The following is a 24,575-nucleotide window of genomic DNA, read 5'->3' as shown; positions in this document are numbered from 1 at the left end:
GCTGATTCAATAAACTAAAGGGATGATGATGCGAGTGGAGATGGAGTGGTAATGAGAAAATAAAGAGATGTGTTTTACATATAAGCCAATTAATTCAATCTCCTCCGTGGTCTCTGAACCCTTTAATCAGCAACAGTTTAATTCTCCGCAGAGGCTGTTTAAGATGTGGAATTCTCTCTCTCTCTCTGAGTGAAAAGGTTTCTCTATTGTAACCTCTCCTTTTAGTTTTGTTTCTGCAGCGATGTTAAATTTGTTTCTTTATTCCTGCTGCAGTGAGAAGTATTGGAGCACGAGAATGTTCCAGTAAGATGGTGCATCTGGCTGCTGCCTGCAGGCTGCAGTTTGACGAAGACATGAAGTAAGTTTTAGTTGGAGTGGGACACGTTCTTGGGACACGCTCTATATACAATGCAGCATTTACCCACTCGCATGACAGATTGGATTTATTACTTTGAAGATGAACTTCTGACCTTGAGCAACATTTCTTGAAGATATAGGATTGATGTAGGATATTAATTAACAGTTTGTATTTATATAGCACCTTTCGCATATATTTTTTTTTTAAAGTCCCAAGAATCAGCCAAAAATTTGACCCTGAGCCACATTGGGAGGCATCAGGACAGGTGACCAAAGGCTTGGGGAGGGAATTCCAGAGCTTGGGGTCCAATGGTGGAGCAATTAAAATCAGGGAGTGCAGAGATCACAGACTCTCAGAATCTTTTACAGTGCAGAAGGAGGCCATTCGGCCCATCAAGTCTGCACTGGCTCTCTGGAAGAGCATTCTTCCTAGTCTCTCTCCCCTGCCTTATCCCCATAACCTTGCACATTCTCTCTTTTCAGGTTGCAATCCAATTCCCTTTTGAATACCTCGATCGAACCCGCCTCCACCACCCTCTCAGGAAGTTTGTTCCAGACTCAAACCAGCCTCTGGGTGAAAATATTTTTCCTCACATCACATTTACTCCTTTTGCCAATTATTTTGAATCCGTGCCCTCAGGTTCTTGATGTTCCCTTGAGTGGGAACAGTTTCTCACTATTTACCCTGTCCATACCCCTCAGGATCTTGAATACCTCTATCAAGTCTCCTCTCAGCCTTCTTTTCTCCAAGGAAAACAGTCCCAACCTCTCCAATCTATCCTCATAGCTACAGTTCTTCATCTCGGGAATCATTCTTGTGAATCTCCTCTGTACTCTCTCCATTGTCTTCACATCCTTCCTCAAGTACAGTGCCCAGAACTGGATGCAATACTCCAGATGAGGCCTAACTAGTGTCTTATACAAGTTTAGCATGGCCTCCTTACTCTTGTACTCAATGTCCATATTAATAAAGCCTAAGATAGTAGATGCTTTATTAACTGCTCTCTCAACATACCCTGCTATCTTCAATGACCTATGTACATATACACTAAGGTCCCTCTGTTCCTGCACCTCCTTTAGAGGATCTCCCTTTATTTTATGCTGTCTCACCATATCTTTCCTTCCAAAATGAATCACCTCACACTTCTCTGCATTGAACTTCATCTGCCACTTGTCTGCCCAATCCACCAACATGTCTATGTCCTTCTGAAGTTCAAGACTATCCCCATCACAATTGACAACATTTCCAATGTTTGTATCATTGCATTTTTGAAATCGTGCCCTGCACACCACAGTCTAGGTCATTAATATATATCAGGAAGAGCAAGGGTCCCAACACTGACCCCTGAGGAACTCCACTATAAACCTTCCTCCAATCTGAAAAACAACCATTTTTCACTACTTTCTGTTTCCTGTCACTCAGCCAGTTTCTTATCCAAGTGCCTCATTTCCCTTTTATTCAATGAGCTAGAATTTTGCTGACTAGTCTGTTGTGTGGCACTGGATCAAATACCTTTCGAAAATCCATGTACACCATATCAACAGCATTGCCCTTACCGACCTGCTCTGTTACCTCCTCAAAAAAATTTCAGGTTAGTTAAACCTGATTTTCCCTTAATGAATCCATGCTGGCTTTCCTTAATTATCCTGCACCTATTTTAGAGGCTATTGATTTTGTCCCCAACTATAGTTTCCAGGAATTTCCCTGCTACTGAATCCAAACTGACTGGTCTGTAGTTACCGGCTTTATCCTTGCACCCCTTTTTGAACATTCACAATTCTCCAGTCCTCTGGCACCTCCCCTGTGTCTAAGGGAGACTGGAAGATTATCACCAGTTCCTCTGAAATTTCCACTCTCACCTCCCTCAGTACCCTTGGATGCATCTCATCCGGTCTTGGTACCTTGTCTATTTTAAGTAAAGATAACCTTTCCAACACCACCTTCCTCTCGATTGTAAATTCTCTAGTGAACCAGTTACCTGTCTCACCCCAGCCTGGGCAGCATCTTCCTCTGTAAAGACAGATTCAAAGTTCAACACCTCCGCTATTTCTCCTGCCTCCACATGTGAGTCCCCTTTTCGTCCCTCATTGTCCCTACTCTTTCTTTTACCACCCTTTTATTACTTACATGGTTATTAAGACCTTGAGATTCCCTTCTATGTTTGCTGCCAGCCTCTTTTCATGCTCCCTCCTTGCTTTGCTGATTAGTTTCTTCACCTCCCCTCTGGTCCTTTTATATTCAGCCTGATTCTCCATTGTATTTTCTACCTGACATCTATTGCACGCACTTCTTCCTTTTCATCTTCACCTCTATCGCTCTTGTCATCCAGGGTGCTCTGGATTTATTTGTCTACCTTTCCCTTTCAATGGAATATATGTTGACATTTCCTGCAATACTTTTTGTTTGAAGGTGGCCCATTGTTCAGCCAGAGTCTTTTCTGCCAACATTTGATTCCAACTCACTCGACTAAGATGCATCCTCATCCCATCGAAGTTATTATCCCTGCTCTGGATTGTTCTCTGTCCTTTTCCATGATTAACCTAAACCTTATGATACAATGGTCACTGTCCCCTAAAGGCTCTCCCACTGATATTTGATCCACTTGGGCCAACTCGTCCCCCAGGACCAGGTCCAACAGTCCCTGTCCTCTCATTGGACCGGAAACATACTGCTGTAGAAAATTATTGTGAGCATATTCCAGGAACTCTTGCCCCTCTTGTCCCTTTGTACTGTTCCTACCCCAGTATATATTTGTATAATTGAAGTCCCACATTATAATTACTCTATATTTCTTGCACCTCTCTGTAATTTCTTTGCAAATTTGTTTCTCTACATCCCTTCCACTAGTTGGTGGTCTATATACTACACCGATCAATGTTATTGCACCTTTCCCATTCCTTACCTCTAGCCAGAGAGATCCTGTCCTCGATCCCTCTGGAACATCCTCTCTCTCCAGTACTGTAATGCCATCTTTCATCAATATTACCACTCCCCCTGCCCCCCACTTCTCCCTTTCCTGTCTCTGCTGAACACCTTGTACCCAGGAATATTCAACGCCCAGCCCTGCCCCCCTCTGAGCCAGGTCTCGGACATTGTGGAGCTGGAGGAGGGTGACAAAGATGGGCAGGACTGAGAATGTGGAGTGATTCGAAAACAAGGAAAAGAATTTTAAAATTGAGGCATTGTTTGACCACAAACCAGTATAGGTCACCAAGCACAGGCAGTGTCTTGGTGTGAGAGAGGACATGGGTAGCAGAGTTTTGGATGAGCTGCAGTTTACAGAGGATGGAAATGGGAGACCAGCCAGTAGAGCGTGGGAATCGTCAGATTTGAGGTTACAAAACCATGGCTGAGGCAAGGGTGGAGTCAGGCAATGTTACGGACATTAACATGCTTGAAAACAATGTTTTTTTTCTCCTTTAGGAGTTCAGAATCTGCCCGAAATCAGGAAGATCGTCAACCCAAATCCATTCCCTTGGCATCTTGTCCCCTGTTAAGTACTAGCATGGCCAGTTCTGTTGACTCTCCTGTGAGATCCCTGGCACAGGATGGCTTCTCTGTTCCCCAGACTGAACTATCACTACCATTCTGCCTTCCTAATGTTGCCACTGGGCACCTGACCCCCATGCCCCCAGCTGCTGTGCCCAACGCAGATGACGGCTACCCTAGCCTCCTGAAGAACCAGCCAATCGTATTCCTGCAGAGTCTGCACACAGCCCCTGTCTTCATGCTTTACAGAAACAGGGAGTCCATTACTGAACCCTCTCCTCGACCCTGTGAGGCTAAAGCTTCAGCACATGAAGAAACTTTGTCGCTCGTACCTGGAGAGGTGGAGGCCAGTGTGCCCACAAGGACCTCTCTGAAGCGCAGTCCCACGGAGCGATGTACACTGCCTGATGGACATTGGAAAGATGACAAACCAGAGGCTAAACGAGGGAAAACTCTTTGTTGCCTTGAACATGCCTCTGGAAGTCTTTCTTCCGTCTTGTCTTTGTCATCAATGGAGCAGGTATGTGTGGGAGCGACAGGGTTGAGTGAGGAACAGTCTCCTGCAATGAGATAGTGGAGACCTGCTACTGTTGAATTCTTCCCCATGTAGCAGGTATTAAATTCAGCCCCAGTTGGTCAAACCAGGTTCTCCCGAGCAGTAGGAAAGTTGCTAAAAGTGACTCAGTTGGAGAACTGCACTCACCACTGAATAAGATGATCAGCGCTGAGGGAGGGTCGGCACTGAGGGGGGGGTCGGCGCTGAGGGGGGGGTCGGCGCTGAGGGGGGGGTCGGCGCTGAGGGAGGGTCGGCACTGAGGGGGGGGTCGGCACTGAGGGGGGGGGTCGGCGCTGTCGGGAGGGTCGGCGCTGAGGGAGCGCCACACTGTGAGAGGGTCGGCGCTCTCGGGGGGGGGGGTCAGCGCTGAGGGAGGGGTCAGCACTGTGGGAGGGGTCAGCGCTGTTTTCCAGGTGAAGTGTTAAATTGAGGCCTTGTCTGCCTCAGTTGAAAAAAGTTCACAATGAATTTTTGGGAAGAAAGAGTAATTTTGAAGAAGAGCTGGGGAGGCTCCCTTGTGTCTTGCTCAATATTTATCCCTTAATCAGACTCTCTGGTCATTGGCCCTTTGCTGTTTATGGTTCAGGAGTTTCCCTGGTCGCTGATTGCCAGACTTTCAGCTACAAAATGATGATGATGTTTGGAGATTTGAGGAGGAAAGTGAAAATTGATTGCAGGTAACCATGGAGACCATTCCCTCACAATAAAGGCCGCACAGGCTGACTGCCGCACAGAGTGACCGGGCATATCTCACCAGAAATTGGGAACGGTTCATTTGGCAACCATGGGAGTTTGGGCAACGTTGTCAGTTTGACTTGGGTCACATTCTGGCCTCTGAGTTGGAAGATGGTGGGTTCAATCCCCATTGCAGACATAACCTAAACCGACACGAGGTCACTGCTGTACTGAGCGAGTGCAGGAATGTTTGAGATGTCAGATGAAACGTTGAAATTGTGGCCAGTTCAGCTGATGTTGAAGATCTTGTGGCATCAACTAAGGTGAAAGGCGTTCAGGTGTCCTGACCAACACCTTCAAGCCATATAATTAAACAAATAGATTAATTGTCCTTGTGTCTTTCTCTGTTTCTGTGATCTTATTATGTTACCATTGACCAGAAACTGAACTGGACTAGCCATATAAATACTGTGGCTACAAAAACCAGTCAGAGGCTGGGACTCCTGCAGTGAGTAACTCACCTCCTGACTCCCCAAAGCCTGTCCACCATCTACAAGGCACAAGTCAGGAGTGGGATGGAATACTCCCCACTTGCCTGGATGAGTGTAGCTCCAACAACACTTGACACCATCCAGGACAAAGCAGCCCTGCTTGATTGGCACCACATCCACAAGCATTCACTCCCTCCACCACCGACGCACAGTAGCAGCAGTGTGTACCATCTACAAGATGCACTGCAGGAATTCACCAAGGCTCCTTAGACAGCACCTTCCAAACCCACGACCACTACCATCTAGAAGGACAAGGGCAGCAAATCGATGGGAACACCACCACCTGGAAGTTCCCCTCCCAGTCACCGTTCCTTCACTGTCACTGGGTCAAAATCCTGGAACTCCCTCCCTAACAGCACTGTGGGTGTACCTACACCACATGGACTGCAGCGGTTTAAGAAGGCAGCTCACCACCACCTTCTCAAGGGCAATTAGGGATGGGCAATAAATGCTGGGCCCAGTCAGCGATGCCCACATCCCCTGAATGAATAAAACAAATATATAAAATGGTGACTGTTTGCCCACAAGTGCGTCTCATTGGAACATGGGAACAGGAGGAGGCCTTTCAGCCCCTCAAGTCTGTTCTGCCATTCACCCCTGGTTGTTATCTCAACTCAATCTACCCACCTTGAAACTCCTTACCCAACAGAAACGCATCAATCTCTGTGTTAGTTCCAATTGACCCGCAGAATTTGGAGCGTTTCAGGAGAGTGAGTTTTGAATTTGGGAGTAACTTGCTGTGTGTGGAGTTTCAGGTCGTTTCACAGATGTGATAACCACTGTTCATATAAATCTTCCTTTCCTTTTGTCACATGACAAGGGAATGGGGGCGAAGAATTAAATAAAAAGTATATGATTAGCATATAAGAGTGTTGGCTTTTAATCTATAACTTCAATCAATATTTATCTTTTTTTAGCCATCTTCTACCCAACACAAAGCTGCCCTGAGAAATCGCACCAAGAGTCTTGACCATATTTCCGATGCTGCTGCCGGTGCCCCATTTCAAACCAGCGACGTGATCCTGGAGACTAACGTTCCCTCCACACAAAGCCAGACGGACAATTGTCACTCGGAGCCGGGGAATCACATTGGAACAGCCGAGAAGGGACCTGTAGGTTTATCCTCCTCCCCCACTAACCCGTCAGTGAACAAGGGTAACTCCCCCCCGCCCTCCTCCCCCACTAACCCGTCAATGAACAAGGGTAACTCCCCCACTGCCCTCCTCCCCCACTAACCCGTCAGTGAACAAGGGTAACTCCCCCCCGCCCTCCTCCCCCACTAACCCGTCAGTGAACAAGGGTAACTCCCCCTGCCCTCCTCCTCCACTAACCCGTCAATGAACAAGGGTAACTCCCCCTGCCCTCCTCCCCCACTAACCCGTCAGTGAACAAGGGTAACTCCCCCTGCCCTCCTCCCCCACTAACCCGTCAGCGAACAAGGGTAACTCCCCCCCGCCCTCCTCCCCCACTAACCCGTCAGTGAACAAGGGTAACTCCCCCTGCCCTCCTCCCCCACTAACCCGTCAATGAACAAGGGTAACTCCCCCTGCCCTCCTCCCCCACTAACCCGTCAATGAACAAGGGTAACTCCCCCACTGCCCTCCTCCCCCACTAACCCGTCAGTGAACAAGGGTAACTCCCCCTGCCCTCCTCCCCCACTAACCCGTCAATGAACAAGGGTAACTCCCCCTGCCCTCCTCCCCCACTAACCCGTCAATGAACAAGGGTAACTCCCCCACTGCCCTCCTCCCCCACTAACCCGTCAGTGAACAAGGGTAACTCCCCCTGCCCTCCTCCCCCACTAACCTGTCAGTGAACAAGGGTAACTCCCCCCCGCCCTCCTCCCCCACTAACCTGTCAGTGAACAAGGGTAACTCCCCCCGCCCTCCTCCCCCACTAACCCGTCAGTGAACAAGGGTAACTCCCCCCCGCCCTCCTCCCCCACTAACCTGTCAGTGAACAAGGGTAACTCCTCCCGCCCTCCTCCCCCACTAACCCGTCAGTGAACAAGGGTAACTCCCCCTGCCCTCCTCCCCCACTAACCCGTCAGTGAACAAGGGTAACTCCCCCTGCCCTCCTCCCCCACTAACCCGTCAATGAACGAGGGTAACTGTAGATAATCAGGTGACAGGTTCAGGAACCCAATTACAGTTGGAAAATTTTTTACAGTTGAATCCAGGGCCTTGGTGTCGGAGGCAGAATTTCAAAATTCCAGATAAAACAAAACTTGGAAATGTAATCAATCGGGAGGCAGGGAAAGGAAGAGGCCATTCAGCCCCTTGAGCCTGCTCCACGTTCAGTGAAATGGCTGATCTGTATCCTGACTGACTCCAGCTGCCGTGGGAGGTGATGCCCTGGAGCTCCCCCCACCAAAGGGAAATGTTCCCTCTATCGAGATGTGACTGAAAAGCTGGCCAAGGAGATGAAGGGTGGGATCAGGAAGGGAATTCCACAGCTGGGAAGCCCCACTGAATGAAACCAGGGCCGCCAATGGTGAGATAAAGGGAGGAGAGGCGGCTAGAATTGAAACAACTGAGAATTCGGGGGTGGGGGAGGAGGAAGGGGTTGGTGATAGGGGCTTGTGATGCTGTAAAAGGTTAATAGAACATGGAATAGAAATTTAAATCCACATTTACCCCATTCCTTGTCTAATCTGAAATGTAAACAGCGGGTCCTGGAAGTGGTCCAGGTGTAACAGGTCCTGGTGCAGCTCCCCACTTGCTAGAATCGTGATGCTCTCCCTCCCTGATGAAGTCGTTCACTGTTCCCAGTGCTTCAGACGCAATTGGTTCTATAACTGTGAGGGAGTCAAAAAGCAATTATCTAAAAACACTAATTACTCCGGCAGGTTTGGTCAAAGTCTCAATTTGACTGGGCAGAGATTATGTTCAATTTAAAGCCTCCGGGTACAAAGTGCAGCCGGGATTATTGATCTTAATCACTCTGGTGTCGAGTTATTAGGAAGATGCCTTTTAACTCCCTGCACCCATTTCCTTTCCCTCACAGGCCCCCTATTCTGTACAACAACAGCTTGCATTTATGTAGCGCCAGTCACATAAGGAGGTATTAGGACACATGACCAAAAGCTTAGTTAAAAAGGTCGGTTTTAAAGAGCATTTTCCAGAGCTCGAGCCCTCAGCAGTGCCCACGGTGGACTGATTAAAACTGGAGGTGCTCAAGAGCAGGGTTGAAGGAGTGCAGAGATCTCGAAGGTTGTAGGGCTGGAGGGGACAGAGACACTCCATTTAAGACCCATCATTTTTTTTAAAAATCACTTGTGACCAAGTTTATGGTTTCTCATCTTCTTTACTCATTTTTCTTTATATTTTGTGGTGAGGGTAAGTGGGTGAAGGAATAGAACGTGCCTAATGTTACCCTGGGTGACTGCTGCTCTTTCTCCTAGCCCCCGATGCCCTGTGTAAATCTTGTACAGCCTTCGTTTGTTATCCATGGTCCGAGTGGGTCAGCTGAGAAGGGCCAGAGTTACCGTTTGACAGCCTCTCCCGGTGAGTGATTTCCTATTGCATTCAGACACCTCCAGGCCCTGTGGCAGACTCCGTCTTTCTCTGCAGGATATTGACAAACTCATCTGGTCTCTAGAAAATACGGGAAGCTTCTCTCTGGTGCCAGCCCACCGATTAGCAGTTATTTTCGGGTAGATGGGGCGTGGGGTGTGACCGCCCCATTTTTCATCACTTCCACCGTTTTGAGTTCAATGCAGATAAACTGAGCAAAGGCAAACCCAGCCGGAAACGCTTCTTACCCAATCCTTCCCCCAGTTATATCCCACTCCATTTAAATTCAGTTTTATGGTTTGTCATTGTCAGATTTAAGTTGTGACCTCTGGGCCCAGGGTTTATTCTTAGTGGAATAACACATTTCACTTTGATCTCACACTTCTACCCTTTATAAGTCAATGAATCATCGTGTTCACTGTGAGCAAAGGTGATGGGGACCTGCACCCATTACACTTTGGCTCTCGTGTGTCACTCTTAATGTTTATATACACAATGATAAGAGTCATTAATTTTCAATGTACAAAGAAATTTCTAATCAATGAATTGCACAGGAAGCCAAGCTGGGAAGAGAAACATGGAGAAAGGAAAGTGATGTTCCTGTTAACCTGTCCTGGATTAATTGGTCTTTATGTGACCCACCAGGCCCAGCAATTCTGACCCTGCCTGAAACACTTTAGGACCCAGTTTCCTCTTTTACTTTTCAACATTAACTCATCCCCAGGTCGAAGGCAGACAAGGGCATTACCAAACCAGAGCCTCTCGATTTTCCATCCATTGAAATGGATATACAGAAACCTGAAGCTATTGCCTTGCATTTTTCCCACCTGATATCCCTGTGCACTTTCGGAGAATGATCTCCTGTGTGTTATATGATATCACATCCTCGTCTTTGTGATAACCGTGTGCCCACCTGTTTGGCATGAAGCCAGTAGTGAGTGAGTGCTGAACTGTTGGAGGTGCTGTCTCTTGGATAAGACATCAAGCCGAGACTCTGTCTGCCCTCTGCAGTGGATATAAAAGATCCTGTGGCAATTACTTGATGAAGAGCAGGGGAGCCAATCAATTAACATCACTTCAGAAAAGAACACATTGTCTGACCATTTATCAATACCAATTGGCTGCCACGTTTTCAACATTAAACAACAGGGATAAGAAATTTCTGCCGTTTGGTGGAATTCCTACTTTTGGATCATGGAATTCTGCCCTTTTTAGTTTTGTCCCCACCTCCACCTCGCCCAGGGTAGCTGTTCCTCAGCCTGTCTGTTTAATCCACCGCCATCTGTAGCCCCATTCCCAATGGAATGATTCAGTCCTGATCAAAGTGCAGTCGGACGTTCTGGCACCAACTCTAGTTCCAGAGGGAGGGAGATTCCGGTCTCCGCTATATCCCACCCTTGGCAGCTTTGCACCCCCTCTGGCTCAGCCTATTGGGTCTCCAGCAATACCCAACCGCCCAGGGATAGGAGATGGCACTCCCAGCGCACTGGGGCCGGTGCTCCCAGGGCCCAAGCTCCTATACCCCAGGAAGGCAGCTCACTCTACCACAGCTGTGCTGGTCCACGTGGCACCGCCAAGGAGCAACCATACAACTGGCAGCTGACGGGCAGCGATGAGTCCAGGCAAGGTGGAGAAATCAAGGTGTGAGGGAGGTTAGTGAAGGAGGAGGGGATGAGTGGCTGGGGAGGGAGGTTGGGGATGAGTGGCTGGGGAGAGAGGGAAGGGCTGAGTGAGTGAGAGGAAGGGGCTCAGAAAGGGGACAGCTATGTGAGTGTGCGAGGGGAGGTGTGTTGAGGGGTCAGTGGGGAAGAGGGGCTTCAGTGAATCTTCTGTCACCAGGGAATATGCTGAGATTGGCTGAAACCTGAGTAAATAAAATATAACAATTTTATAAAGTGTTTAAAACACATGTTTTCACATTTATATGTATTATGTGTTGATCTATAATATGCAAACTTTAATAATTCCATATTGAATGTCACTATCTGCTTTATTGCTGTTTTGTTTTGGCTGGTGTCTGGGATCATGTTAATTTTCCAGTTTTTATATGTATGTGTTTTTGTTCTTGGGCAGTTGCCTTGGAGAAGGTGCTGGGGGTGAATTAAAACGGGGTCACGTTGGAGGATAGTTTACCAAAGTCCTTCACCTATAACGTAATCCAGCAAGGCCACCTTCTGTTGTTAGTCCCGACTCTGTCCTGTATTCCGTGCACTAACTGCATCGAGTGCTGTAATGTCGAGCTCCTGGCGGTGATTTTATAGAAATGCCTTGATCCGATCTGTTGGTAATAACAGAAAAAACGAATGTTTCTGGCCATGTGAAGTTTAATAACTCTGCCCTTTTGAAGTGACCTGGAAGCATTTACATTTCACTGCAGATAATAACAAGGGTGAAAATTACATGATTCCTCGTCACAAAAATGTTCAGACCTTTTTTGCCTTGAGCCACTTTCACCTCTACAACAGTGACTTCAAAAATACTTCATTGGCTGTAAAGTGCTTTGAATGTCCTGCGCTGGTCAAACCTGCATCGCCCGTGTCCACACACGCTCTCACTTGCTCCTTTTCCCTTCCTCATGTTTCATAAGCCAACTGCTGAAAATACTTCCAAGCTGCTTAAACAGTGACTGTTTTTCTGTCCCTTGCCCTGTTTCACAGGTATGAGCGAACTGAATTTGTTACTTTCCACTAATCGGAGCCTGGGTGGAATCGCCGTGCCCACAGGTCAAGTGGCATCGGTGAGTCTCCCCTATCAGCTGATGGTACCAGTGATTTGCCAGCCGGTTCCTCCTACAGAATCTGCTGGGAACTCCATTCACAACTCCGGCCTGGTGCATCTCAGCTTACAGAATGTCAACCTGCTACCGACTGCCCAGCTTTTAATGGGCGGTGGCTCAGTGCCCACACCAACCAGAGCCAATTTGAGATCCTCCTCACCAGAGCAACAAATCTATTCTCTGCTCACTCAGGCCTCGCAAGAAGATCCTCCCAACAAAACTGAGCCACCCACTCTGCAGCCCAGCACTGTCAAACTCCAGGAACAGGTACGAGTTGTGGGGAAAGAGGTGCCAGCGACTGTAATGTTTAGTGTTACCACTTGGGCAGTAAGTGGCTGACAGGGTCCCAAATGTTACAGAACCCACACATACTTCATCCCATTGCATTGCAGCCAACACAGAAACTCCAGTTCCCTGTCCCATTGGTGAAGTGAAAATTCCCATTTATTTCAGTTCTTTGGGAATATGTTTGCAGAAAAATCAAAATGTTTGTTTTATTCCCGATGGGAGGTGGTAATACATATTTTGTTGTAATATTAAAAACAGAAAGCGCTGGAAATACTTGATGTCTGGCAGCATCTGTGGAGAGAGAAACAGAGTTAGTGTACCAGGTCGATGACTTTTGTGTCAGAACTCCTGAGTTCCTTTACAAAATAAACCATGTTGACTCTGTCCCATCCTGTTGTGATTTTCTAAGTTCCCTGTTACCCTGCCCCTAATAATAGATTCCAGCATTTCCCTGCTAACTGATGTCCGGCTGCTTCCTCTCTCTCCCTCCTGTCATGAACAGAGGAGTTACATTTGCAACCTCCCAATCTGCTGCGATTGTTCTAGAACCTAGGGAATTTTGGAAAAGAATAGCCAGCGCTTCCACTATCTCTGCAACTACTTCTTAAACCACCAGGCCCTGGGGATTTGTCACTTTCTGGTCCATTAATTCCTCCTCTAATTTTTTTCTCTCCTGATATTAATCACTTTAAGTTCCTCACTCTCATTAACCCCTTGGTTCCCAGTATTTCGGGTGTGTTTTTGTGTATTCCGTTGTGAAGATGGACACAAAATATGTCTTCTCCCATTTGCATCTTCCCAGTGTAATTTCTCCTCCGTCTTTAGGGACCCATATTTACTTTCACTCATCTCTTCCTTTTTTTGTACATACTGCTTTTTATATTTCTTGCTAGTTTGCTCTCATTTTATTTTCTGCCTCTTTCTCAATTTTTTCTGGTGTTTATAAAATTCACCTCTTTTTGAGATGCTCAGATCGTTAAGACTGCCTATTCCCACCTCCATAACCACCTCACCTGTCTCAGCTCAGCAGATATTGAAACCCTCATTCTTATAACCGTGACCTCTAGACTTGATTCCAATATTTTTCTCTTCAGGTTCTTATCCAATTCCTCACGTCACCATTGTTGCTTTTGTCAATGACCTTAAATCGGTGTCCCTCTAGTCTGCAATCCTTCCACCAATGGGAACTGTTTCTCCCAATCTCCAAACACTCATGATTTTGAATATCTCTATCAAATCTCCTCTCAACCTTCTCCTCTTCGAGGAAAACAAACTCCAGCTTCTGCAATCTATCCACGGAACTGAAGGTCCTCATCTTGCTAACCATTCCCATGGCTTTGTGTCAGATTTTGTCTTTAAACCCTTGCGAAGTGTCAGTGTCACTATCCAAATGCAAGTTCTTCTGTGTGGAAGAGTGTGTTTGAATATTACAGACACTGGTCATTTGCAGTGCTGGAAATGAAGACAAATCACATCTGTGATTGATTACCTGCTTAGAGGGAAGAAGGAACTTGCATTTATATAGAGCCTTTTACAACTTCAAGACATTATAAAGAGTTTTGAAGTCAGTGTGATAGTTTTAGAATGTTGTAAATAGGAACTTATGATTTCAGTCCATTCTTTGGAGTTCCTTACTCCAGAGAGAGTTATCCCACTACAGCATAAAGGCTCAGAAGGATGCTTTTTGGCCCATGGAGCTCATGCTGGCTCTCCGCAGAGCAGTCCAGTCAGTCCCACTCCCTTGCTCAGTCCCATAGCCCTGTAAGCTTATTTCTCTCCAGTGGCCATTCAACTTCCTTTTGAAATCATTGATCGTCTCTGCTTCCACCACACTCATGGGCAGGGAGTTCCAGATCATTATCACTCGCTTCCTCCCATTCCCACTGCTTCTCTTGCCCCAAATCATAAATCTGTGCCCCTAGTGCTTGTACCATCAGCTAATGGGAAGAGTTTTTCTTCGTCAACCCTATCTAAACCTGTCATCATCTTGTACACCTCTATCAAATCTCTCCTCAATCTCCCTGGCTCCAAGGAGAACTGCCCCAGCTTCTCCAACTGAACCTTGTAGCTAAGACCTCCCATCTCTGGAACCATTCTGGTAAATCTCCTCCACACCCCCTCAAGGACCCTAACATCCTCCTTAAAGTGTGGTGACAATACTCTAGTTAGGGCCTAACCAGAGCTTTATAAAGATTCAGCATAACTTCCTGCTTCTCTACTCAATGCTTCTATTCATGAAGCCCAGGATCCCATATACCTTGCTAACCACTCTCTCAATATGTCCTGCCATCTTCAAAGGTCGATGCACATGTACCCCCAGGTCCCTCTGACCCTGCACACTCTTTAGACCTGTGTCATTCAGTCTATATTGTCTCTCTCTATCCTTTCTGCTAAAATGCATCACCCCTCACTTCTCTGTATTAAATTCCACCTGCCACTTGTCTACCCATCCTGCTGGTATATCTATGTTCTGTTGCAGCCGTATGGTACCATCTTCACTGTCTGCCGCTCCTTCAAGTTTGATATCATCTGCAAATCTTGAAATTCTGTTCTGTATTCCCATATCCAAGTCATTTATATAAATCCAAAAAAAGCAGTGGTCCCAGCACTGAACCTTGATGAGCTCCTCTGTTCACCATCCTCCAGTCTGAAAAGCAGCCCTTCACCACAACTCGCTGCCCTTTTCTGCCCTTAAAACAATTTTTTAACCAAGCTGACACTGACCATCCTATTCCATCAGCCTCAATTTTGCTACCCAGCCTTTTATGTGGTACCTTATCAAATGCTTTCTTAAAATCCATATAGACAACATCCACTGCATTCCCTCCATCAACCTTCTCGGTTCCTTCATCAAAAATTCAATTGGATTAGTCAAGCGCATTCTGCCTTTCACAAGTCCGTGCTGACTCTGCTTCATTAACTCACCGAGTTCCTGGTGAATTTTCTCTGACTATTGTTTCTAAAACCTTACCCACCGTTGATGTTAAACTGACCGGCCTGTCGTTACTCGGACTGACCACACACCCTTTCTTGAATAAGGGTGTCACATTTGCCACTCTCAAATCCTCTGGATCCTCCCCCATATCTAGAGAAGATTGAAAGATTATGCCAAACCTTTCTGCTGTCTTTTTCCCACTTCCCTTAGCAACGTGGGTTACAAGACATCTGGACCAGGCCACTTATACGCTCCAAACGTAACCAGCTGTTTTTGTACTTCCTGCCTATCAATTTTCACCCCATCCATTACCTCCTGTCTCCACTTCGACCAATACTTTGTCAGTAAAGACTGATACAAAGTACTCATTAATTATTCTAGCCTTGCCCTGTGACTCTTAAGCATATATCATCCCTCTGTCCCTAATAGAACCCATTCCACCTCTTACTACCCACTTACTGTTTGCAAGCTGGTAGAAGATTTTTGGATTCCCTTATATGTTGGCTGTCGTTCTATTCTCATATTCCCTCTTTGCCTGTCTTATTTTCTTCTACTTTTCCCCTCTCAACCTATTGTATTTAACCTGGTTCTCATTTGAAGAACTTGCCTGACATGGATCATACATCCTCTTTTTGTTTCGATACATCATAACCTCTTTCTCCCTCATCACCCCAAGGAAGCCTCCCTGTTTGTGGCTCTCTTTGCTTTTGTTGGAATGTACCTTACCTGTACCCAAAGCATCTCTTTCTTAAAGATCATCCATTGCTCTGTTTAGTTTTTCTGTTAGTCTCTGTTCCATTTAACCCTAACTGGATCTCCAGTTGTTGAATATATTCAAGGCTGAGATTGTTAAATTTTTGGAAGTTGAGAGATAACGGGGATAGAGTGGGAAAGTGGGTTGAGGTAGAAGATCAGGAATGATGATATTGAGTGGTGGAGCAGACTCAAGGGGCTGGATGGCCTACTCCAGCTCCTATTTCTTATGATGCATGGGATTTATTTGGGAATAGAATTCTACACATGGTTTCTGTTTGTTTTCCAGTCGCTGATTCCGATAATACCTAAGGATGATCAGCAGCCATTTGCGGAAAGTTATTTCCGTACACCTGTTCCCACTGTGCAGGGCAAGAAGACGGAGGGGCTGCAGATGAAGCTAGCATCCCCAGCCCAGCGCAAGCTGGAAATTGAGAACAACGCGACAAAATAATGGATTTATAGCAACATCTTATTGACTCTTGTCAGCGGGAGATTAACAGCAGTTGGCGAAGGATGTCCGGATTGATAATGTTTACTCCAGTGGGAATGTAACTCGCCGATTTGTTTACATGCCTGGTCCACATGGAGTAATTGAGGTGAATGGGTGTATGTCTAAGACGTCCTGAAGCACTAAGGGTTTTCAATCATTTTCCTTTTTTTTCCTGCAGTTTATGGGAGAGGTTTTACAATAATGTTACAATTTACATTTTAATATATTACAATTGGCTGAACAATTCCGCGCAGGCAACTGGACTTATCTGGAGCCCAAAAACAGCAAACAGCTTTCAACATAAAGGTGTGAACTCTTATAGAGGTCAGGGAGAATGTAAAATAAACACTGGTTAACCACAACACAAAGAACTATCAGAATTCGATTAATAGCTCTTTATTATGTGAAAAAACTTTAAATGTAATTACAAGCGACATTAATGTGCGGCCCTATCACTGACGATGGTGGGCATTGGTAATGTGAGAGTCTTAAGTGACTGCAGAATACTGTGACTTGTATAATTGTACTGAATATTAATCCTTGTTGACTGGCAAGTTTCAATATCCCCGCCCCACCAGAAACCAATAGGAACAGTGAGAGCAAAGGGTTTCAAGTAACTATACTGGACAACACATTCACGGCCACAGCCTGGTGGGATCTTTAGTTTAAGAGCTGCAGCTAATCATTCACATTAACTTCAAAGCCATTTCCGATCCAATCTGTGGTCCCTAATTGTCCCAGAATCCTAGACTCTCCCCATCAATGCAAAAAAGCTGCATTCTTTCATTAAAAAAATATTTTCATTTTAATGAGATTGGGCCACAGTTTAACAACAAGGGGTCGCCCATTTAAAACGGAGATGAGGTGAAATTGTTTTCTCTGAGGGTTGTGAGTCTTTGAATATCTTTAAGGCAGAGGTGGATAGATTCTTGGTAAGCAAGGGGGTGATAGGTTATTGGGAGTAAGCGGGATGCAGATTTGAGGTTACTATCAGATCAGGCTCGAGGGGCCGAATGGCCTACTCCTCCTTATTTGTATGTATGAGTTAGCTATTGAAAAAGGTCTCCAATTTTCTAGCTATGCTCTTATACCACTAAAGGTTGCTCTCCGTTCCTCTAATGGTTTAGGATGTTGTTTTATTCCTTGTGGCCCTATGGAGGGAAGAATTGTTCTGAGTGGTAATTCTTTAAAATAACCAGCCCTCTGAATATGGACATAGCCTCTGGGGCCCACATTTAATGACCTTTGATGTTCCTCTTTCGATTTTTCCACAAATGAGGTGTTTTCCTAAACCCCTTTCATCCCAGGGAATACAATTCCGAATTAGACAACCTGGCGAAGAAGAAAAACAAGCTACTCTGAGCACTTGAGGTGGTTAGTCTGAGGGCCTAATTGATGGGAGTTGGAGAGTGGTCCAATATAAACTTGAGTCACCGTTTGGACACTCGCAGCCCATTGCATTCACATAGCAGCAAAAAGGAACAGTAATAGGTCATTCGATTAGATCACGATCTAACGGTCAGCTGCCATTTCGCTGCCTCTTATCTCTTGATGCCCTGAGCCAACAGAAACCTTCCTGACCTCCTGCCTTTAAGCTCTGATTCACATTCTTCAAATAAACTACACCGGGATAACGAGGAAGAAATAAGATTTTTTTTAAATGTATTCACAGGTGGTGGGTGTCGCTGGCACAGCCAGTATTTATTGCCCATCCCTGGCTTCCCCACGAGAATTTGGTGCTGAGCCATCTTCTTAAACAAAACGGAGAGACTTGCAAGCAATTGGAGGACAGTTTAGAGTCGGCCACATAGCTGTGGGTCTGGGGTCACGTGTAGTTCAGACCAGGTACGGAGGGCAGATTTCCTTCCCGAAAGGATGTTTGTGAACCGGATGGATTTTTACAAAATCCAAGTTTCCTGGTCACCATTTACTGAAACTAGATTTTTATTCTAGATTTATTTATTCAATTGCATTTGAATTTCCCAACTGCTGGTGGTGGGACTTGAACTAATGTCTCCAAATAATTAGTCGGGACCTTTTAGTCCAGTAACATGCAGAACCTCCTAAACATGTCAGCTCTTTTCAGTAGTTATGTAAACTTGGAATTGTCCTGCAGATGGCATGGCGGGGGTGGGGGGTTTAAAATAAACATTATAGCAAATAAAATGGCCTTGTATAAAATGTCCCTGTACTGGTTTATCTTATTATTGAAAATATATTTAAATAACAATTTGCACTCGTTATTTATGTCAGTGAGGATTAAGTGTAAATGATTCCTGCTGGCCGTTGGGACTCAATGCTTTCATACTGAGAGACCAGTGCAAATACATGACATCCCCTCCTTATCCTCCATACAGAATTGAGATACCTTACAATAGAAAGTTTTTATGAAGTGACTTTTAGCTCCCCTATTGGCAAATACTACTTTTTTTATTCATTCATGGGATGTGGGTGTCACTGGCTAGGCCAGCATTTATTGCCCATCCCTAATTGGGGATTTCAGAGTCAACCACATTGCTGCAGGTCTAAAGTCATGTAGATCAGACCAGATGAGGACAGCAGATAATGAACCAGATGGGTGTTTACAACAATCAGCAATGGTTTCATGGTCATCATTAGACTTTTTATTCCAGATTTTTGTTGGATTCAAATTTCACTGCCGTGGTGGGATTTGAACCCCAGCCCCTGGACAATTACCCTGGGTTTTTTGGAATACTGGTCCAATGACAATACCACACTGCCGCTGCCTCCCCTGATAATATATAACTGTGCTGTAAGATTCAATAATATTGACCAGAAATTTCCAGGTTAGTCTGTATTACTCTGAGTTCCAGTGGTCTCTTGTGTTCCTGGCTTTGTGAGGGATAACATTGAGACTCTAGCCCCATGAATTCACACTGGAAAGTACTGACGTGGATGTTTGGTGAGGACTGGTGCAGGTTTTGTTCCCACCCTGGTCCAGTAACTGCTATGCATGTCTTATCCCAACACCCAGGTGAAGAATGGCCATTGGAAGAGGTGTTGGTGAGGTGGTGGGTTAGTAAAGCACTACCCCCATCAATTAGTGCTGTCGGGAGAGAATGAGCGCATAGGAGTATACCATACAACCTCTTAAGCCTGCTCCTCCATTCAATACGATCACTGCTGATCCTCTACATCAATTCCACCTTCCTACCTGATCCCCATAACCCTTAACTCCCTTTGCTGAAAAATCTAGCAATTTCCGTCTTGAATATACTCAATGATGGAGCTTCCATAGCTGTCTGAGGTAGAGAATTCCAAAGATTCACAACCCTCTGAACAAATTTCTCCTCATCTCAGTCCTAAATAATTGAAGTCTTATTTAAGAGTGTGGCCTGTGTTCTAGAACGTGGGATGGTGCAGTGGAGTAATAGATTCAAACAGTCTTATTTTAACAGTGCCTTTCGATTCATGTGTAAGTGATGCCTGTAATGGCTCCCTATGTATTTCCCCCTTTCTTTCCCCCTGTTCAAAAGAATGTTGAGTTATTTTACAATCAGACCTGATCTGCAGTGACAAACTCTTCACGCCTTTAGGTTTGATGATATAGTAAACATGGGAACAAGGGGAAGTCATTCAGCACCTCGAACCTGCTCTGCCAATCAGTTAGATTGTGGCTGACCTTCCTTACTTGAATTCAATTTACCCATCTTTGCTCATTTAATCCCTTCATTACAGTGATTATCCAACAAAAAATCTGTTGATCTCAACCTTAAATTTCAGTGTCCTCCTGCCCCCACCAACATCGGTAGCCTCCTGTAGGGGACAGCACACCAACTGTGGCCTTGTTTGACCTGCACTTTCTTGGGTCCTTAAACTTTTACTTTTGCAGAGGCAAGAGAGCAGAATAGACTTTCTGCCCATTTGCTGCTGATGTACTTGACCCCCATTTGTAATCTTGGGTCTGGCCCCTCTGCGGCACTTGTTCTGATGGGGGGGGGGTGAGGCGTTTTGCAATGGCATCTTGGAGTGGCCCCCACTCCTCCTGATCTGGGAGGGAGGGATTTTTGGCAGTGGTATTATCTTGGGACTGTATTAGGGTCCCCCTGCCAGAATTGCTGGGAATTTAGTTGCCTGTGCGTCACTGAAACCCCTCCCTCCCCTAAGAATTTTGGGGGCCAGTATCTTTGTGGTTAAAGTGGGTCCTAAGTCGTGTTTTGGGGAAGAAGAACGAAGTCAGTCGCATAGACTTTATCCATTCATAAGTGAAAATATCAAATTATGATACTTGACAGTTTTTAAAACTTGTTTACATTGTAATACATACAAAGATGGTGCTGTTTTTGTATTTAAATGCTGGATTCTTTTAATTTTGATGCTGCTCACTGCAATGGATGTATGTGCACCTGCTAGTTTGTTAAATTAGTATTTCCTATTTCTTCAAATTGTTTTTAAACTCTTTCCACCATGTTGTTGTGATGAGGTTTGTATATGGAGAGATCTTTGTACTTCTGGAATGGTTAGTGATGGATGATATGATAAAGTTGTTGTTTTCTGGTCATTTCATCGTTTTGTCTGTGCTACAAATGTCATCAAAGCCCAGAAGTTCTGGGAGAGAAATGACCTCGATGTACAAACCGGAACCTCCTCACTCAGTTCCTCGATGCACATTCCTGCCGAGGGTGCAGATCCTGAGGAAAGTGATCATTGAGTGTGATTGGCCGAGACATTTACACTTTGAAGTGTCCTTTTTTTAAAAACAATACCAGCCCTTGAACTGATTGTTGCTGGGTTATCAGTTGATGGGAAATATCCTGTAATTTCTTACCCTTCACTTCAATGTTGTCACATGGTCATTCACAAGGAGGGATCACACGACTAGTGAAATATTTGATGGGGAGCGTATGGTGTGAGGACTGTCACCAGGTTCATCCCAAATTTTCTTAGCTTTTGATTCCACAGTATGTGGGCATCACTGGCAAGGCCAGCTTTTGTTACCCATTCCTAATTGCCCCTTGAGAAGGTGGTATTTGCCCACATCCAGTCCATGTGGTGTAGGTGCACCCACAGTGCTGATGGGGAGTGAGTTCCAGGATTTTGGCCCAGCGTCAGTGAAGGAACGGTCGATATATTTCCAAATCAGGATGGTGAGTGACTTGGAGGGGAACTTCCAGGTGGTGGTGTTACCATGTGCCTGCTGCCCTTGTCCTTCTAGATGGTAGTGGTCATGGGTTTGGAAGGTGCTGTCAAAGGAGCCTTGGTGAGTTGCTGCAGTGCATCTTGTAGATGGTACACACTGCTGCTACTGTGCGTCGGTGGTGGGGGGAGTGAATGTTTAAGGTGGCAGATGGGGTGCCAATCAAGCGGACTGCTTTGTCCTGGATGGTGTCAGGGTCTTAAGTATTGTGGGAGCTGCACTCATCCAGGCAAGTGGAGAATATTCAATCGCACAGCTGAAGATGGTTGGACCTAGGACACTACCCTGAGGAACTTCTGCAGTGATATCCTGGAGTGACTGACCTCCAACAACTACAACCATCTTACTTTGTGCTAGGTATGACTCTAACCAGTGGAGAGCTTTCCCCCTGACTCCCATTGACTCCAGTTTTGCTAGGGCTCCTTGATGCCACACTTGGTCAAATGTGGCCTTGATATCAAGGGCAGTCACTCTCACCTCAGCTCGGGAGTTCAACTCTTTTGTCCATGTTTGAACCAAGACTGTAATGAGGTCAGGAGCTGAGTGGCCCTGACAGAACCCAAATTGGGCATCAGTGAGCAGGTTATTGCTAAGAAAGTGCCGCTTGATAGCACTGTTGATGACCCCGTCCATTACTTTACTGATGATGGAGAGTAGACTGATGGGTAATTGGCTGGGTTGGATTTGTCCTGCTTTTTGTGTACAGGACATACTGGGCAAGTTTCTACATAGCCGGGTAGATGCCAGTGTTGTAGCTGTACTGGGACAGCTTGGCTAGGGGCTGCAGAAAAATAGACTTAAAGGCTCATTCTTATCCAAAGATGTATCTCAAAAAGTACAAATTACTCAACTACAGGCCACATCATTATGTTTAAAGTTGTGTTCAATAGTATTTGTCAAATAATTTATGCTTCACGATTCCATTGAATTGTAAATAAATATTTTGGTCGATTTCATTGCCCTCGTTTAATATTCTGCCATTTCTGAAGAGAGTGTAACTCGTGCAGTGATGTCCTGGAATTACATCCTGAAGTTCAGGGTCAGAGCTGTCAACTGAACAGAACAAGCGCTTATCTTTCTATGGGATGTGGGTGTCTCTGGCCCATCCCTAATTGCCCTTGAGAGGGTCATTCACTCATTGAACATGTGTATCACTGGCAAGGCTCACATTCATTGCCCATCCCTCTCAGACTCCAAACTGCCACACAGACAATAAATCATCTTGAAATGCTGTCATTGTTTGCTGGGTTCACACATCAGTTATTTTGGACAAAAAATTTTGAACATCACATCATGTGTTAGCCTTGGCTTAGTTAGTAATGCTTTTGATTCTGAGTCAGAAGGCGGTGGGTTCAAAAATGATGCCAGGAGTTGAGCAGATAATTGATTTAAGTGGACACAGAGGTTGTTTCCCCTGGCTGGGGAGTCTAAAAGCTCAGGATAAGGGGTCAATTATTTAGGAGTTCTTGTTTTATTCATTCACGGGATGTGGGCTTCACTGGCTGGGCCAGCATTTATTGCCATCTCTAATTGCCCTTGAGAAGGTGGTGGTGAGCTGCCTTCTTGAACCGCTGCAGTCCATGTGGTGTAGGTACACCCACAGTGCTGTTAGGGAGGGAGTTCCAGGATTTTGACCCAGCGACAGTGAAGGAACGGTGATATATTTCCAAGTCAGGATGGTGAGTGACTTGGAGAGGAACTTCCAGGTGATGGTGTTCCCATCTATCTGCTGCCCTTGTCCTTCTAGATGGTAGTGGTCATGGGTTTGGAAGGTGCTGTCTAAGGAGAAGAGAAGGCTGAGAGGAGATTTGATAGAGATGTTCAAAATCTTGGGTGGTCTGGACAGAGTAGAAAGGGAGAAACTGTTCCCACTCGTGAAAGGATTGAGAATGAGAGGACACAGATTTAAGGCAACTGGCAAAAGAAACAATGGTGGCATGAGGGAAAACATCTTAACGCAACGAGTGGTTATGATCTGGAAGTCTCTGCCCGAGAGTGTGATGGACGCAGGTTCAATTGTAACTTACAATAATAATCCAATTCCATTTTGAAAGAGAAAAACTTTTCAGGGGTACAGAGAGAAGGTGGGAGAGTGGGACAAGGTGAGGTGTTCTTACAGAGAACTGACATACAAAATACTTTACAGTGAAAGGAGTACTTTCTGAAGTGTAGCCACTGCTGTAGTGTAGGAAAGGTGACAGCCAATCTGTACACAGCAAGATCCCACAAACAGCAATGTGATAATGGCCAGATCATCTGTTTTTATGAATTGATTGAGGGATAGAATTGGCCAATATACAGATGAGATCTCCTGTGCTCTTCAAAACAATGTCATGGGATTGCTCACACCTACCTGAGAGGGCAGACATTCAACATTCATCATCTCTTCCAAAAGATAGTACATCTGACAGCACCATTCTCACTCAGTACTGCACTGGAGTAGCGGGGGGCAGGCTGGCATACTGGTAATGCCACGGGACCAGTAATCCAGAGGCCCAGGCTAATGCTCTGGGTACATGGGTTCAAATCTCACCATGGCAGCTGGAAGTATAAAGCTAGTCTCAGTAATGGTGACTATAACAACTATCATCAATTGTTGTAAAAAATCTATCTGGTTCACTAATCAATGAATGAAATCTACCATCCTTACCCTACATGTGACTGACTCCAGGCCAACAGCAACGTGGTTGACATTTTACTGCCCCCTGAAATGGCCCAGTAAGTCGCTCAGTTCAAGGGTAATTCGGGATGGGCGTAATATGCTGCTCATGCCCAAATCGCAAGAGATAAATAAAAATAAAACAGCCTAAAGATAATAAATAGGTGGAGTAGACCATCTAGCCTGCCAAACCTGCTCTGCTATTCAAAACGATTCAACTCCACTTTCCTGCCTATTCCCCAATATCTCTTGCTTTCTGGAGAGGCCTGGAGGGGTTGGTTGGCTGGAATGTGATGCCGAGTGATGCCATTGGTATGGGATCAATCCCCAGACGGGCTGTGGTAAGTTGTGGAGGCCTGTCTCCTCACC

General features: G+C 45.6%; 1 protein-coding gene across 1 annotated transcript in view; it reads left to right on the top strand.

Annotated features, from left to right (window-relative positions):
* LOC144696399 (transcription factor E2F7-like) overlaps window positions 1-18,438 on the top strand; it is a 34,426-nt gene extending 15,988 nt beyond the window's left edge. Inside the window, exons 8-13 of the mRNA XM_078567643.1 lie at window positions 274-358; window positions 3,782-4,367; window positions 6,547-6,741; window positions 9,033-9,135; window positions 11,802-12,187; window positions 16,186-18,438. Coding sequence (XP_078423769.1) covers window positions 274-358; window positions 3,782-4,367; window positions 6,547-6,741; window positions 9,033-9,135; window positions 11,802-12,187; window positions 16,186-16,350 — 1,520 coding nt within the window. The 3' untranslated portion in view covers window positions 16,351-18,438. The remainder of the gene's footprint in view (window positions 1-273; window positions 359-3,781; window positions 4,368-6,546; window positions 6,742-9,032; window positions 9,136-11,801; window positions 12,188-16,185) is intronic.
* Window positions 18,439-24,575: the final 6,137 nt, after the last annotated feature.

Source organism: Cetorhinus maximus, chromosome 22, assembly GCF_964194155.1.
Source record: "Cetorhinus maximus chromosome 22, sCetMax3.hap1.1, whole genome shotgun sequence".
Lineage (NCBI taxonomy): Eukaryota > Metazoa > Chordata > Chondrichthyes > Lamniformes > Cetorhinidae > Cetorhinus > Cetorhinus maximus.
The sequence above is the reverse complement of the archived record's forward strand: the minus strand, read 5'-3'. Positions and strand labels throughout refer to the sequence as shown.